This window comes from Thamnophis elegans, chromosome 13, assembly GCF_009769535.1.
Source record: "Thamnophis elegans isolate rThaEle1 chromosome 13, rThaEle1.pri, whole genome shotgun sequence".
Lineage (NCBI taxonomy): Eukaryota > Metazoa > Chordata > Lepidosauria > Squamata > Colubridae > Thamnophis > Thamnophis elegans.
In genome coordinates, this window is record NC_045553.1 from 32324186 (window position 1) to 32336555 (window position 12370).

At 39.3% G+C, this 12370-nt stretch overlaps 1 protein-coding gene across 1 annotated transcript; it reads left to right on the forward strand.

Annotated features, from left to right (window-relative positions):
* The first annotated feature begins 285 nt into the window (after positions 1–285).
* Positions 286–10885, forward strand: LOC116516323 (nucleoplasmin-like). The gene is made up of 6 exons (XM_032228751.1): positions 286–346; positions 2796–2878; positions 4148–4267; positions 5294–5387; positions 8810–8919; positions 10734–10885. Exons 1-6 carry the CDS (start codon positions 286–288, stop codon positions 10758–10760), a joined length of 495 nt encoding a protein of 164 aa, XP_032084642.1. The 3' UTR covers positions 10761–10885.
* Positions 10886–12370: the final 1485 nt, after the last annotated feature.

Sequence of the window (12370 nt, forward strand, 5' to 3'; positions counted from 1 at the left end):
GGTGAGTAGGGCTTTGGAGCAAGCCTAGGACCTACCTTAATCAAACATCAAAGCATTTTGAAGAGGCACTTCAATCAAAGTCTTCCAACTCTGTATATGCTGTTATTTACCCAAAAGAGCTTGGGGAGTGAATAGTGTATTATTCAACCTGTTTCCCACCAGATATGTTGGGACTTCCTTAAATTCTACGGGAGTTTTGGCGTTATCATATGGTGATATTTTCAGATCTTCTCCTCCTCTTCCTTGACATTGTTTCCCTTTGTATTCCAGAGTCACCTAAACAAGATGACCTCGCTTTCCCCAAATTCATCTTCTACTGAAGGAAATCGTGTGCCTTTCTTATGGGGTAGGATGTGTTGGGGCCTAGTAAAATGAACATCGTTTTATTATTAAAACTTGGAGGTTTTTAAAAATTAATTGAGATTATTGGTAGCCACCTTTTTTTTGAGAATTTTTTTTTATTTTTTATTCTCTTACATAGCATTTTAAGTATACATTCACATAGTTGTTATTCTTCTACACATTTATCATTCTTATACATTTAATATTTCATTTAATGGGTTATAATATACATTTGGGTTGCTTTATTTACCATCCCTTCTTCCTGTTGTAACACCCTCTCATTTTCCTTTCCTTTTCTCCCTCCCTCCTTTCTCTACTTTCTTCCTTCTTCCTCTCCTTCCCCTTCCTTCTTCCCTTGCCTTTCTCCCGCTTCTCCTCTTCCCCTTCCTACCCTCTCTCCTTCTCTTCCTCTCCCTTCCATCTTCCTCTCCTTGCCTCTTTCTTCTTTCCTCCGTCTTCCTTTCGTGTTCTCCTCTTTTCTCTCTTTCTTTTCTATTATTGTAGGTGTCTCTTCTGGCCTCAGTTTATATTTCCTTGGGATGGCATTTCCGCAGACCCAAATATAATTTGATATCATTTCTTATTCCCTTACCTTCACTAATCTATCCTAGTTATATTTTCCTCCCCTTTATATCTCACTTTTGGCTGTATACTTATATATTTAATATTTTCTTTTCTGTTCCCCCCCCCCTTTCCATTTAACAGTGCCTCATCCGGGTTCTATATCTTCTCCTTATTTTCTTTTCTAGTTTTCTTTCTCTAGCCAATCATAGAATCTTCCCCATGTCTTTACTCCAATTCCTCTTTATCCTTTATTTTCATTGTCAACCTATTCATCTCTGCACAATCTAAAATCTCTTCATCTGTTGGTAGCTTATTTGATTTTCAATTTTGGGCAAATACAATTCTTGCTGCTGTAGTTACGTGTATAATCAAATAGGTATCCTCTTTCTTGAATTTCTCTGGGATAACTCCTAATAAGAATATCTCTGGTCTAAATTCTATTTCTTGTTGTAACATTTTCTTTAACCATACTCTTATCTTAGTCCAATATTCCCTTGCTTTTGCACATGTCCACCACATGTGATAGTATGAGCCTATTGCTTGTTGACACTTCCAACAATTTGTTGATTTGTCTTTAGACATCTTTGCTAATTTTCTGGGTGTCATGTGCCATCTATAGAACATTTTGTATGTTTTCTTTATAGGCTGTTGACATGGTTAATTTATAGTTTATTTCCCATAGTTGTTGCCACTTTTCTAGCCCAATCGTGTGGCCAAAATTCTTTGCCAAAGTTAACATTGTATCTTTAACCACTTCTTCTAAGCTTATAACTTCTTCTAGGAAAGTCCACTTTTGAACAACAAAAGTTCTTAGTTCTTAATAGGTAACTATATAGTTTCTTAATTATTTTTTCTTCCGTTCCCATAAATATCTTATCCAACTCTGAAGTTCCTAAGTTCCTTTTATCTTTTTCATATCTTGCTTGTATTTGCAATTGTGGAAACCATCCTATATCAATCTCTTGTTTTTCTAATTCTTGTGTTTGTTTTAATTTCCCCCTTTCTGTTAAAATATCTTTATATCTAATGATATTTTTCGTACTACTAATATTTGGATGTGTCAATGCTTCCATTGTTGAAAGCCACATTGGTATTTCTAAATAATGTTTCCCTTTCACTCTTTCCATATTGTTAATAATCCATTCCTTACGTAATGTCTTTGAAAAAATCTCCTCCTCACTAGTATCCATTTGGAGCATCTCAAATCATCTCAGGTTACACTGTAGAAATGCAGCAACCAAATGCTGATGCAATTTCTCCCCTCTTTTTTTCTCCCCAAAGAGATAAAGTAGATTGATATAATATAATTATATATAATTAAATAATAATTTAATGAAACGTAAGAATTCTGAAAGACTGCAGAATATTGGAGAGAGATTGTACAGTTACTGATTGTATAGTCATCTCTTAACTAAGATGGGTAGCAAAACTCCAGCTCTCAAAAAGAGCCGAGGTGGCACAGTGGTTAAATGCAGCACTGCAGGCTACTTCAGCTGACTGCAGTTCTGCAGTTCGGCTGTTCAAATCTCATCGGCTCAGGGTTGACTCAGCCTTCCATCCTTCCGAAGTGGGTAAAATGAGGACCCGGATTGTTGTTGGGGGCAATATGCTGACTCTGTAAACCGCTTAGAGAGGGCTGAAAGCCCTATGAAGTGGTATATAAGTCTAACTGCTATTGCTAAAAAGAAGGGTTTTGTAATTTTTTCCCCTCTTCATTTTTTGGGGAAGAGGGAAGAGAGGGAGAATCCATCAGATTGAGTTAAAAAAAAAAACTCAGGAAAACATGCAAAATACATTCCTAGCTTAGCCCAGGTAAATGTATCTTTTGGTAAATGTTATCCTTTTCTATTTTTCAATCTTCTGTATGGTTTAATGATGTCTCTGTATAGGTTGTGAATTGAATCACACCAACCGGAGATGCGTAGTGAAAGCTGATGATGACTTATTAGAACACTTGGTATATTTGAAGATGGTAAGTTTCAATTGAAGAGAGAATCTCTGTAGGTCAGGGTTGAACTTGGTGATCTCTGAGCTTGGGTGTTTGCCTGCAGCCATTTCAATTACCTGACTAGCTTAATGTCATCAGTGCTAGTTAGTGTGGGATCAGATAAACCCCCACGTGGCCTGAAGAGCTCTCAAGAAGCATACTAAACCAGATTACGGCAAATAAATATGATCCTTCCGACTCCCCTCTCCGCATCCTGTCAGAACTATTATCTTCATTGCCCAACCATCCTGTCAAAACCAGTGAAGCGTCTTGAATGTCATCCAGATCCTCGTTGTCCCCAAAAGTGCTTTTTGAAAAGAACTGAAAAAGCTGCTTGGATGAGAAGAGAAAGGACTTCAAGGAAAAATAAAAGTTTTTGACAGCTTGTGGGAAAGCTAGGACTTGGATGACTGACAATCTACCCAGACATTTAGTGACCGTGGGTTTCCCCCCTGTTTATACAGGTAGCCCTCAATGTATGACCACAATTACGTCCAAAATGCATGTTGTTAAGTGATAAATTTGTTAAGTAAGTTTTGCTCCATTTGATGACTTTTTCTCACCACAGTTCTTAAATTAGTAATGTGGTTGTTCAATAAATCTTTGCTTGTTGGAAGGTTGCAAAAGGGACCACATGATTCTGGGGACATTGCAACCATCATAAATGGAAGTCAATTGTCAAGCATCTGAATGTAAATCACATGGCCACGGGTATGCTGCAATGGTCGCAAGTGTGGGAAATGGTCATAAGTCACTTCTTCAGTGCTGTCGTAACTTCGAACAATCACTAAATGAGCTGTTGTAGGTTGAGAACTACCTGTGTGCAGGTAATAAAACAGCTGCATGCAAACAACACAACTTGGAGAGCATCAAGATTTCCAATAGTAACTTTCCAATATTGTTGCAACCTCTAAACATAGTTCTTTACATTTTTCTGGAAAGTATTACTTTTCACAAACTAACAATGGGGAATGCATGTCCTTCTCAATTTTCATAGATACCAATTCCTACCCTCCCCAGCCAACATAGCCAATTGCCAAAAATGATGGGAACTGTAGTGCAATAATGTTTGTGCCCCCCTCCCCAAATGTCCTCATGCTTCTCTTTCTCAAAATGCTCCCTGTTCTACATATGGTAGACAGTGACATTCAGGAAGGTTTGTGAAGGTTTCTGCAGTCCTGTATGAAAGTCTATAAAAGCTGCTACGTACAGTAAATGCTCAGTTTTTGTTTTGTTTTGTTTCTTAACATCAAGGTGTTCCTGGGGGAAGATGCTGATGATGAGGTTCATGTGGTGGCTGTTGAGTCCAGAAACATGGCCAGTGTTCCTGAGCCAGTACCCATTGTAACGCTGAAACATTCTGTCTTACCAATGGTAAGGGGAAGGAATGTGTTATGCTATTTTAATTTAATTGAATTTATATCTGTGCATACTTCACAAATGGTTCAGAGGTCTTCCTAACCAATGATTTGGACATGCTTTGGGGGGTTCCACCACAAAACCGCGGTAGACTAAAGCGCGTACGTGATGTCATCACAGCGCGACGAAAACAGCACGCTGTGAGCGGTAAAGTTAAAATTAACGCGTAAATCTAAACCTAACCCCCCCAAACCTAACCCTAAACCTAACTCTAAACCTAACCCTTAACCTAACCCTAAACCTAACCCTAAACCTAACCCTTAACCTAACGCTAAACCTAACACTAACCCTTAACCTAACCCTAAACCTAACACTAACGCTTAACGTAACCCTAAACCTAACCCTAACCCTTAACCTAACCCTAAACCTAACCCTTACCTTTACGTGAATCGGCTTGCTTTAAAAGCGCTTTTTAAAGCGCCCTTTTTTCTCCACGGTCGTATTTGTCGCGCTGCTGATGACGTCAGGTACGTGCTTTAATCGGGCGCGCTTTAGTGGACCGCGGTTTTGTCGTGCCACGGCTTTCGCGAGGTAGTTTTCTAGGCACACATATCTTAAAGTACATGAGGGAGCTCTCGACTAGGCAACATCTGATGAAAAGTTATTTGGACATATCCCAGCTAGTAGTGTAGTGTAGTGTAGTATGCAGTGCAGTATAGAATAGCACAGAATAGAATAGCACAGAGCAGAACAGATGCTGTGGCATGATATGTTGTGGCATAGAATAGAATGGAATAGAATGGAATAGAAAATAGAACAGAACAAAAGAGAACAGGATACAGCAGAAGAGATCACTTTATTGACAAAGTGAGATTGGACACCCAAGGAATTTGTCTCCAGTGCAGAAGTTCTCAGGTTACATACAAACAACAATGTAATATAATCAATGTACATACCCTATATTCATCACCATCCTACATATATTGTAGGAGAATGATAAGAGCAGCATTCTGAAGCATGGCATCTGCTTTTTGTTAACAGGTGTGGCTCGACGGCTTTGAATTGCTTCCCCCAGTTTCTTTTATCCTAAAATCGGGAACAGGTCCAGTATATCTCAATGGGCAGTACTTCATCTGTAAGTAGAAGCCATGTCTCTTAAGTGCATGTATGAGAAGAGACTGGGAAGTAGTGTGTACCTAATTAGATCAGGAGATGTGACCTGGAGTCTGTATGTAGAAATCTATTTGTCAAACTACCAGGAGATGTAGATGAATGAATCTGTATACCTAGCTAACAACTAGGAAGTGATATATTTTCTTATTTCATGTAAAAATATACAAGATATATTTTAATATATATAGAATACTGCAATGTGCTCTACATGGGGCTGCCCTTGAAGAGCATTTGGCGACTTCAGCTAGTCCAGAATGCGGCCGCGCGAGCGATTGTGGGTGCACCTCGCTTCACCCACGTAACACCTATCCTCCGCGAGCTGCACTGGCTGCCTGTTGATCTCCAGGTGCGCTTCAAGGTGCTACTTATCACCTACAAAGCCCTTCATGGTAGTGGGCCTAGGTACTTGAGAGACCGCCTACTGCCAATTACCTCCACCAGACCGATAAGATCGCATCGATTAGGCCTCCTCCGAATTCCATCTTCCAGCCAGTGCAGACTGGCAACTACCCGGAGGAGAGCCTTCTCGGTGGCTGCTCCGACCCTCTGGAACGAACTCCCCGTGGAGATTCGGACTCTCACCACCCTCCAGTCCTTCCGCGCCGCTTTAAAGATCTGGCTGTCCTGGCTGGCCTGGGGTTAAGATTCTAACCCCACCCGAATTGTGTAACTGTTGTGCTTTCTTTTTAATATGTTGTATTGTCTTCATGTTGGAAAATTGTTTGTCCTTCCCCCCCCCTTTTTGAACTGTGAGCCGCCCTGAGTCCCCCCAGGGAAAAGGACGGCATACAAATAAAGGGAAAACTAAACTAAACTAAGATATGGGTAGAATATGTTTTGTATCTTCAGAGAGTATATGTAGCAGTAGCTAAAACACCATGACAGATAATCCATGCAATTCTTGTTGTCAATGAATTATTGCTCAATGCAACATTGGCAACAGCTGCATACAGCCTCCAGACACCAATGTAAGAATGGAATGGGAAAACTAAGTATGATTGACATAACTGATATATGAATCTATGATAGCTTTTAAAGACCATGCGTATCAACCTTTCCCAACCAAATGCCGCTCAAGTGGAACAAGCCCTTCATCCCATCATCACCAGAAAGTTATTTCTGATGTTTTGGTCTAGTCACAAATTGAGAAAGACTGGCATGTATTCTATGATGGGTTATTAATGGCAATTGGGTTATGAAATAGCACAATCTAGATGTTTTGCTTTCTTTTTTTAAAAAGAAATCAAAGGTTTTTTGGTGAGGGAGAGATTATCAATTGAAGCACAGGAGAAGAAGAGGTGTCTAATCTTTTCCAAAGTTTGGTTTTTTTTTTATTTTAACAAAAACTCTTCGTAAGCTGTTTCTTCATCCTAACTGCAACAGACAAATACAGGCATGCTGAATTTATGAGTGTGAAAGGAATGGTTAAAGACCCCCTGTTTGGTCTAATTTGTTCAGCTAACTGGGTTTTAGGATATGGGGGAAAAAATCATCATTTAATTTTTCTTTCTTGCAGGCATCTGTTGCTTTTTTTCTCCCTTTTTCAGGGAAGTGTAATGTTTTATTCTTTATCTACTTTATGAACCATTTTTAAACTTTCTATTCAAAGCAGTGCATAGCTAAACCAGTAATCAAAAAGATATTGAAACTTAATGTCTTTTCTTGCTAAGGAAAATGACTTACACGCTCAGATTTTGAGTTGTTAAATGTTAACAGCTGCCCAAACTGTAATATTTAAGAGGATCAAATATTTTAACATTTTACAAGCAAATAATACCCACACATTTGGGCTTTATAATATCATACCATACAGAAATCAATACCCTTTCCCATCTTCAATTGGTTTCAATTTATATGTAAATTTTTCTAACTTTACTTAGATCCCCATTTTAAATATCTCCATCTTATTGGCTAATAATAAAAACATATTAATAGCACCTTTTCACATTAGTATAGAAGAACAAGTCAGGAAACTTTATACAGTCTTATCTATAAAGAAAAATATACTCTTTCACTTTTATCTGAAATTTTTAGTTTATTGAAAGGAGGTTAAAATACAAAAACCCAAAATATTTTAAAAAGGAAAAAAAGAAAAAGACACACAACAAAAAAGACAATTTGAAAAGTGTCTTAAAAAGAAAAGAAAAAAAGACTAAAATTCTTGCATTTTTAATATATGAATTTACTTTATTTAATGTTTATTAAATTTATTTAATATTTGGTCAACTAAAAAGATTTCTAGGTAAAGAGAAGATCATGTATTAAAAACAGAATAAAAGGGATTATTGAAGCTACTACCGTGTTGAGAGGTCTTGCTGTGAGGAATGAAACCAAGAGTGGATTAGAGAGGCAGCCTGGACAACCCTTTACATGTGAATCCAAAATAAATAGTTTGAAATTCAAGTTCATGAACCTTGATACTTCTCTACAGATTTACTCTTGGGCTTCAGTGTCTAAAGTCTGAGACTACTCCTATGAAGCAGAACCCAATGAAATCTATGGAGGCATAGCGAACCTGATTCAGTCAGGGCTATTTGGCCAATAGCTACAAGGTTTGACTTGCCTCCAGAAGTTTTAGATGCTCTAAATAAAGGTTTTTAAGACGAGATTGGACAATCATTTATTAGGGGCCTGGAGGCTAAAACATATGCAGAACGATTGCAGGAATTGGGTATGTCTAGTCTAGTGAAAGGAAGGACTAGGGGTGACATGATAGCAGTGTTCCAATATTTGAGGAGCTTCCACAAAGAAGAATAGTTAACCTATTTTCCAAAGCACCGAAAGGCAAAACAAGAAACAATGGGTGGAAACTAATCAAGAAGAGAAGCAACCTAGAAATAAGGGGAAATTTCCTGACAGTGAGAACAATTAACCAATGGAACAGCTTGCCTTCAGAAGTTGTGGGTTCTCCATCACTGGAGGCTTTTTAAGAAGGGACTAGACAGCCATTGGTCTGGAATTGTATTGGGTCTCCTGTTTCAGCAGGGGATTGGACTAGAAGACCTCCAAGGTCCCTTTCAACTCAATTATTCTGTTATTCTCTGCTTTCCTCGCAGCATTTAAAAAAAAAACACCCAGCTTTAGCTGCCTTTGTGACATCACATGCTGCTCTGGCTTCCATTCTGCTGCTCCCCCCAATGGATTCATTTTAACTGTCACAGAACTCTTGTTGGTGCTGAGGACGGTGGCTGAGCTAACAGTGAACAAAGGAAGGTTTACCAGCTACCTCCTTAAGTACACCTCTAGGCACGCAGCTTTCAGACGTCTCCTGCTGGTGGACCAGAGCGTTTTTGGGTGCTAAGGGAAAGGAGGGGATGCTCTTCAAAGGGGCCCAGTGGTGGTGGATGTTATTTTTAGTACTGCCTTGTAATTCTTTCCTGCAAGTGGAAGATGACTTCGACTACGAGCCGATGGATGATGACATTCCAGATGATGCCGATGTTGAGGAGGACAACTTAGAGGAAGAAGAAATGCCAAGTCCGGAGATGCCAGCTGTGAGTTAGGTCGATTTTATGGATGAAAGTTTTCTATAGTCAGGGTGGATGGATTGATAAAGTTCAGTTGTGCTAAGTTTCGTACTTTTCCAGACTTTTCTACCACCTTCAAAAAAAATAATCTAAAATCTCTCCACCTGTATGGTTCCCAGTCCAGAGTTATGTACAGGTAGTCCTTGACTTACAACAGTTTGTTTAGTGAACGTTCAAATTTCCAGCAACAAAGATGACTTATGACCTTTCCCATGAACATGTGATCAAAATTCAGATGTTTGGCAACTGGTTCATATTTATGACCATTGCTCTGCCCCAAGATCATGTGATCACTTTTTGTGATCTTATAACAAGCAACGTCAATGGGAAAATCAGATTTATTTAATATCTGGGTTATTAACTTATCAACTGCTGTAATTCACTTAACAACTGAAGCAAGAAAGATTGTAAAATGTATACAAAACTCACTTAACAAATGTCTTACTTAAGAGAAATTTTGGGCTCAAGTGTGGTCGTAAGTCAAGAACTACTTGTATTTAAGGTAGGTTGTTATGTATACATTTTCTAAATAAATAAATTCTTTTCCTTTGATTATATTAATGTTTGCGTCCTGATGCTTAATTGCTCTCCATCTGCATAAAGGGCTCATCTCCACAGTCTCTCTAATTGGCCTTAGGATGCTATTGAGTTCAAAGACACTAAACTATAATGATGTCATTGCAAACCACAAGAGAGCATCTTACATACTGATTACTAATCAGGAGACAGAAAAAGTACATGTAATTCCCCATATGCTAGTTGAAAGGAAAGGAGAGAAGTTTGTGTCTGTTCTAGACAATATGGTGACCACAGAACTCATAAGCTTCCCTGTTTCTTCTGGCTTTAGTTTGTTTTATTTTTGTTTTTTAAAATGTGTTTAGAGTTAAAAATAATAGTGAAGCTAGCTTGTTGAGAAATAATGAATCGGCGTTCAGCATCCTCCTATTTCCAAGTAGGTCTCTAGATGTTGTATAAGTTCCATAAATAAAACTGCTGGGTGGTTTTCAATAGCATCGCCAAAGTGTTAAAACACTTAGGAAGAGCCGAGGTGGCGCAGTGGTTAAATGCAGCACTGCAGGCTTCTTCAACTGACTGCAGTTCTACAGTTCGGCTGTTCAAATCTCACCGGCTCAGGGTTGACTCAGCCTTCCATCCTTCTGAGGTGGGTAAAATGAGGACCCGGATTGTTGTTGGGGGCAATATGCTGACTCTGTAAACCGCTTAGAGAGGGCTGAAAGCCCTATGAAGCGGTATATAAGTCTAACTGCTATTGCTATTGCTATTAGGAAAAAACCAAGTTTAGTAGATTTGGTGGTCCCACTGGTTTAGCAGAATGCAACCTAGGGGAGATAGGGGCAATGTAATATAAAAATGGATAAGCCATGTTCAACATAGCAATTATTCTACGACCAAGGAAACAAATTCTCAAGACTAGTTCTTAAAATTCCAGATTTCCCTCTGGTAGAGTGTGATTTTTTCCTTGGCTGCCTTCTTTGAGATGGAAAAGGAAGGTTCTTTCTACAGACCACGAAGTTCCATTTGGACATAGTCAACATCCCAGCTGAGAAGCCAGTTTGATGTAGCGTTAAGGCGTCATGCTAGAATCTGGGATGCTGTGAGTTCTAGTCCTGATTTGTTTATTTTTATATTGCCTTTATTATTTTCATCAATAACTCAAGGCACCAAAGATGCCTTGATTATTGATCCTCCTTTTATTTCCTCCACAACAACAATCCTGTGATATGGGTTGTATCAGTGATCTTTGGATTTCTTCTCCTCAGGAAGAGACATCAAATCAAATTTCCTAGCTGCAGCAAGTATTATCTGAAGGAGACCTGCCAAAGAATCGAGTTTGGATTGGTTCCTGCCAATGGATTATTCTAAAGAAGCCTGATTAAAAATGTATTGCAGTAAAAGCAATTGTTTGCTTGTGGGTCTGCCATGGTCTTCTTTTTGGATGGGTGGTTGGGAAAGGCAGATGCTAAAGAAATCACCAGTGACTATTTTTTGATAGTGACTCAAGCCAATGTTATTTCTTAGATGCAGGCAAGCATACCAGTGGTGGGTTTCAATTTTTTAAAAAACCTCTTCTGTAGGTGTGGCCTGATTTGTGGGAGTGGCTTGGTGGTCATGTGACTGGGTGGGCGTGGCCAACTTGTAAAATGTGGTGAAACTCACTTAACAATGGTCATGCTTAGCAACCAAAATGTTGTCTCAGAAATTCTGGCATTTGAAGCACTCAAGTCTTAAAGCTGTCACGTTACACCTTGCACCCCTAACCCTTTAGAGAAAAAAAACCCAGGGATGTTCAAACTTGACAGCTTTAAAAGGTTTAGATAGGACTCTTACAGACGGGTGGGGTGATTGGTGAGCCAGCCAATCAGTGAGCGGTGGGCGGTGCAAGCATGGTGCGGACGGGTGGAGGAGGGAGCTGGAACCGGTTCTCAATGGCATGGTAGATTTGTGGAGCCTCTTCTATAGAAGAAGTTCAAACTAGCAGGAACGCACCCCTGAAGCATACTATGGAACTGGGTAGAGTTTTCTCTGCCCATATTCATGAACAATGTTCTGATGGGGTAGAAGTCTAGGGCCCCACTTGGCAAAATGGGTAGGACAATCCTAACCACAGCAGGACATACTCAAGATACAAATGACCAGCCTAAGTTACTTTAGATTACTTTCTGGGTGAATTGAAGGAAAATGTTCATAACTGAAATAAAAGGTGCCTTATGATTTTTTTTAAAAAAATCAGTCCATGATTATATCCTTGTCAATTACCTATGCTCCCCCTGTGCTATTGGTCTGGAGAGATCTTAAGCGCAGATCTAATATTTGGATAGGATATACTATATGATATACTATAACTAAAGGGCTGCCACATTCTCAGGCATGGCTCCTAGAACTCCAGTTATCCAGCTCATTGAATTGGACTAGAGCCACACAGATTTTAGCATGGTATCTTTAATGCTAGCTAGCGGTCAATACACAATGTTGGAAACTGTCAGAGAAAACCTTCCTTCCTGCCTCCCTCCCTCCCTTCTCTCTTCTTGGAATAAGTTGAAATACTTCTTCCCAAACTTTGTGCCAATAGGACAGTGTTTCTCAACCTTGGCCACTTGAAGATGTCCGGACTTCAACTCCCAGAATTCCCCAGCCAGCATTCCCCAGGCTGGGGAATTCTGGGAGTTGAAGTCCAGACATCTTCAAGTGGCCAAGGTTGAGAAACACTGCAATAGGACCAAAGTACCATTTAAGAAAAAAAGCTGTCAACTAATCTGTCTACTACCTTTTCGTTTGTTTATTCTTCCTTCTATTTCTTCCCCAACATCTTCACTATTTCTCATTTCAAGCTAAGTTTCTCCCAGGAATGCACAACCTGAGGTTCTATAGGTAATTAGAAATGATAATTAAACGTCTT

Bases quoted from the DNA above. Each gene is read 5' to 3' on its own strand.
- LOC116516323 (XM_032228751.1), top strand. From the start codon at position 286: ATGACCTCGCTTTCCCCAAATTCATCTTCTACTGAAGGAAATCGTGTG. The intron at 2,879-4,147 runs GTAAGTTTCAAT...CTTAACATCAAG, and splicing joins ACTTGGTATATTTGAAGATG to GTGTTCCTGGGGGAAGATGC. The intron at 8,920-10,733 runs GTGAGTTAGGTC...TCTTCTCCTCAG, and splicing joins CAAGTCCGGAGATGCCAGCT to GAAGAGACATCAAATCAAAT.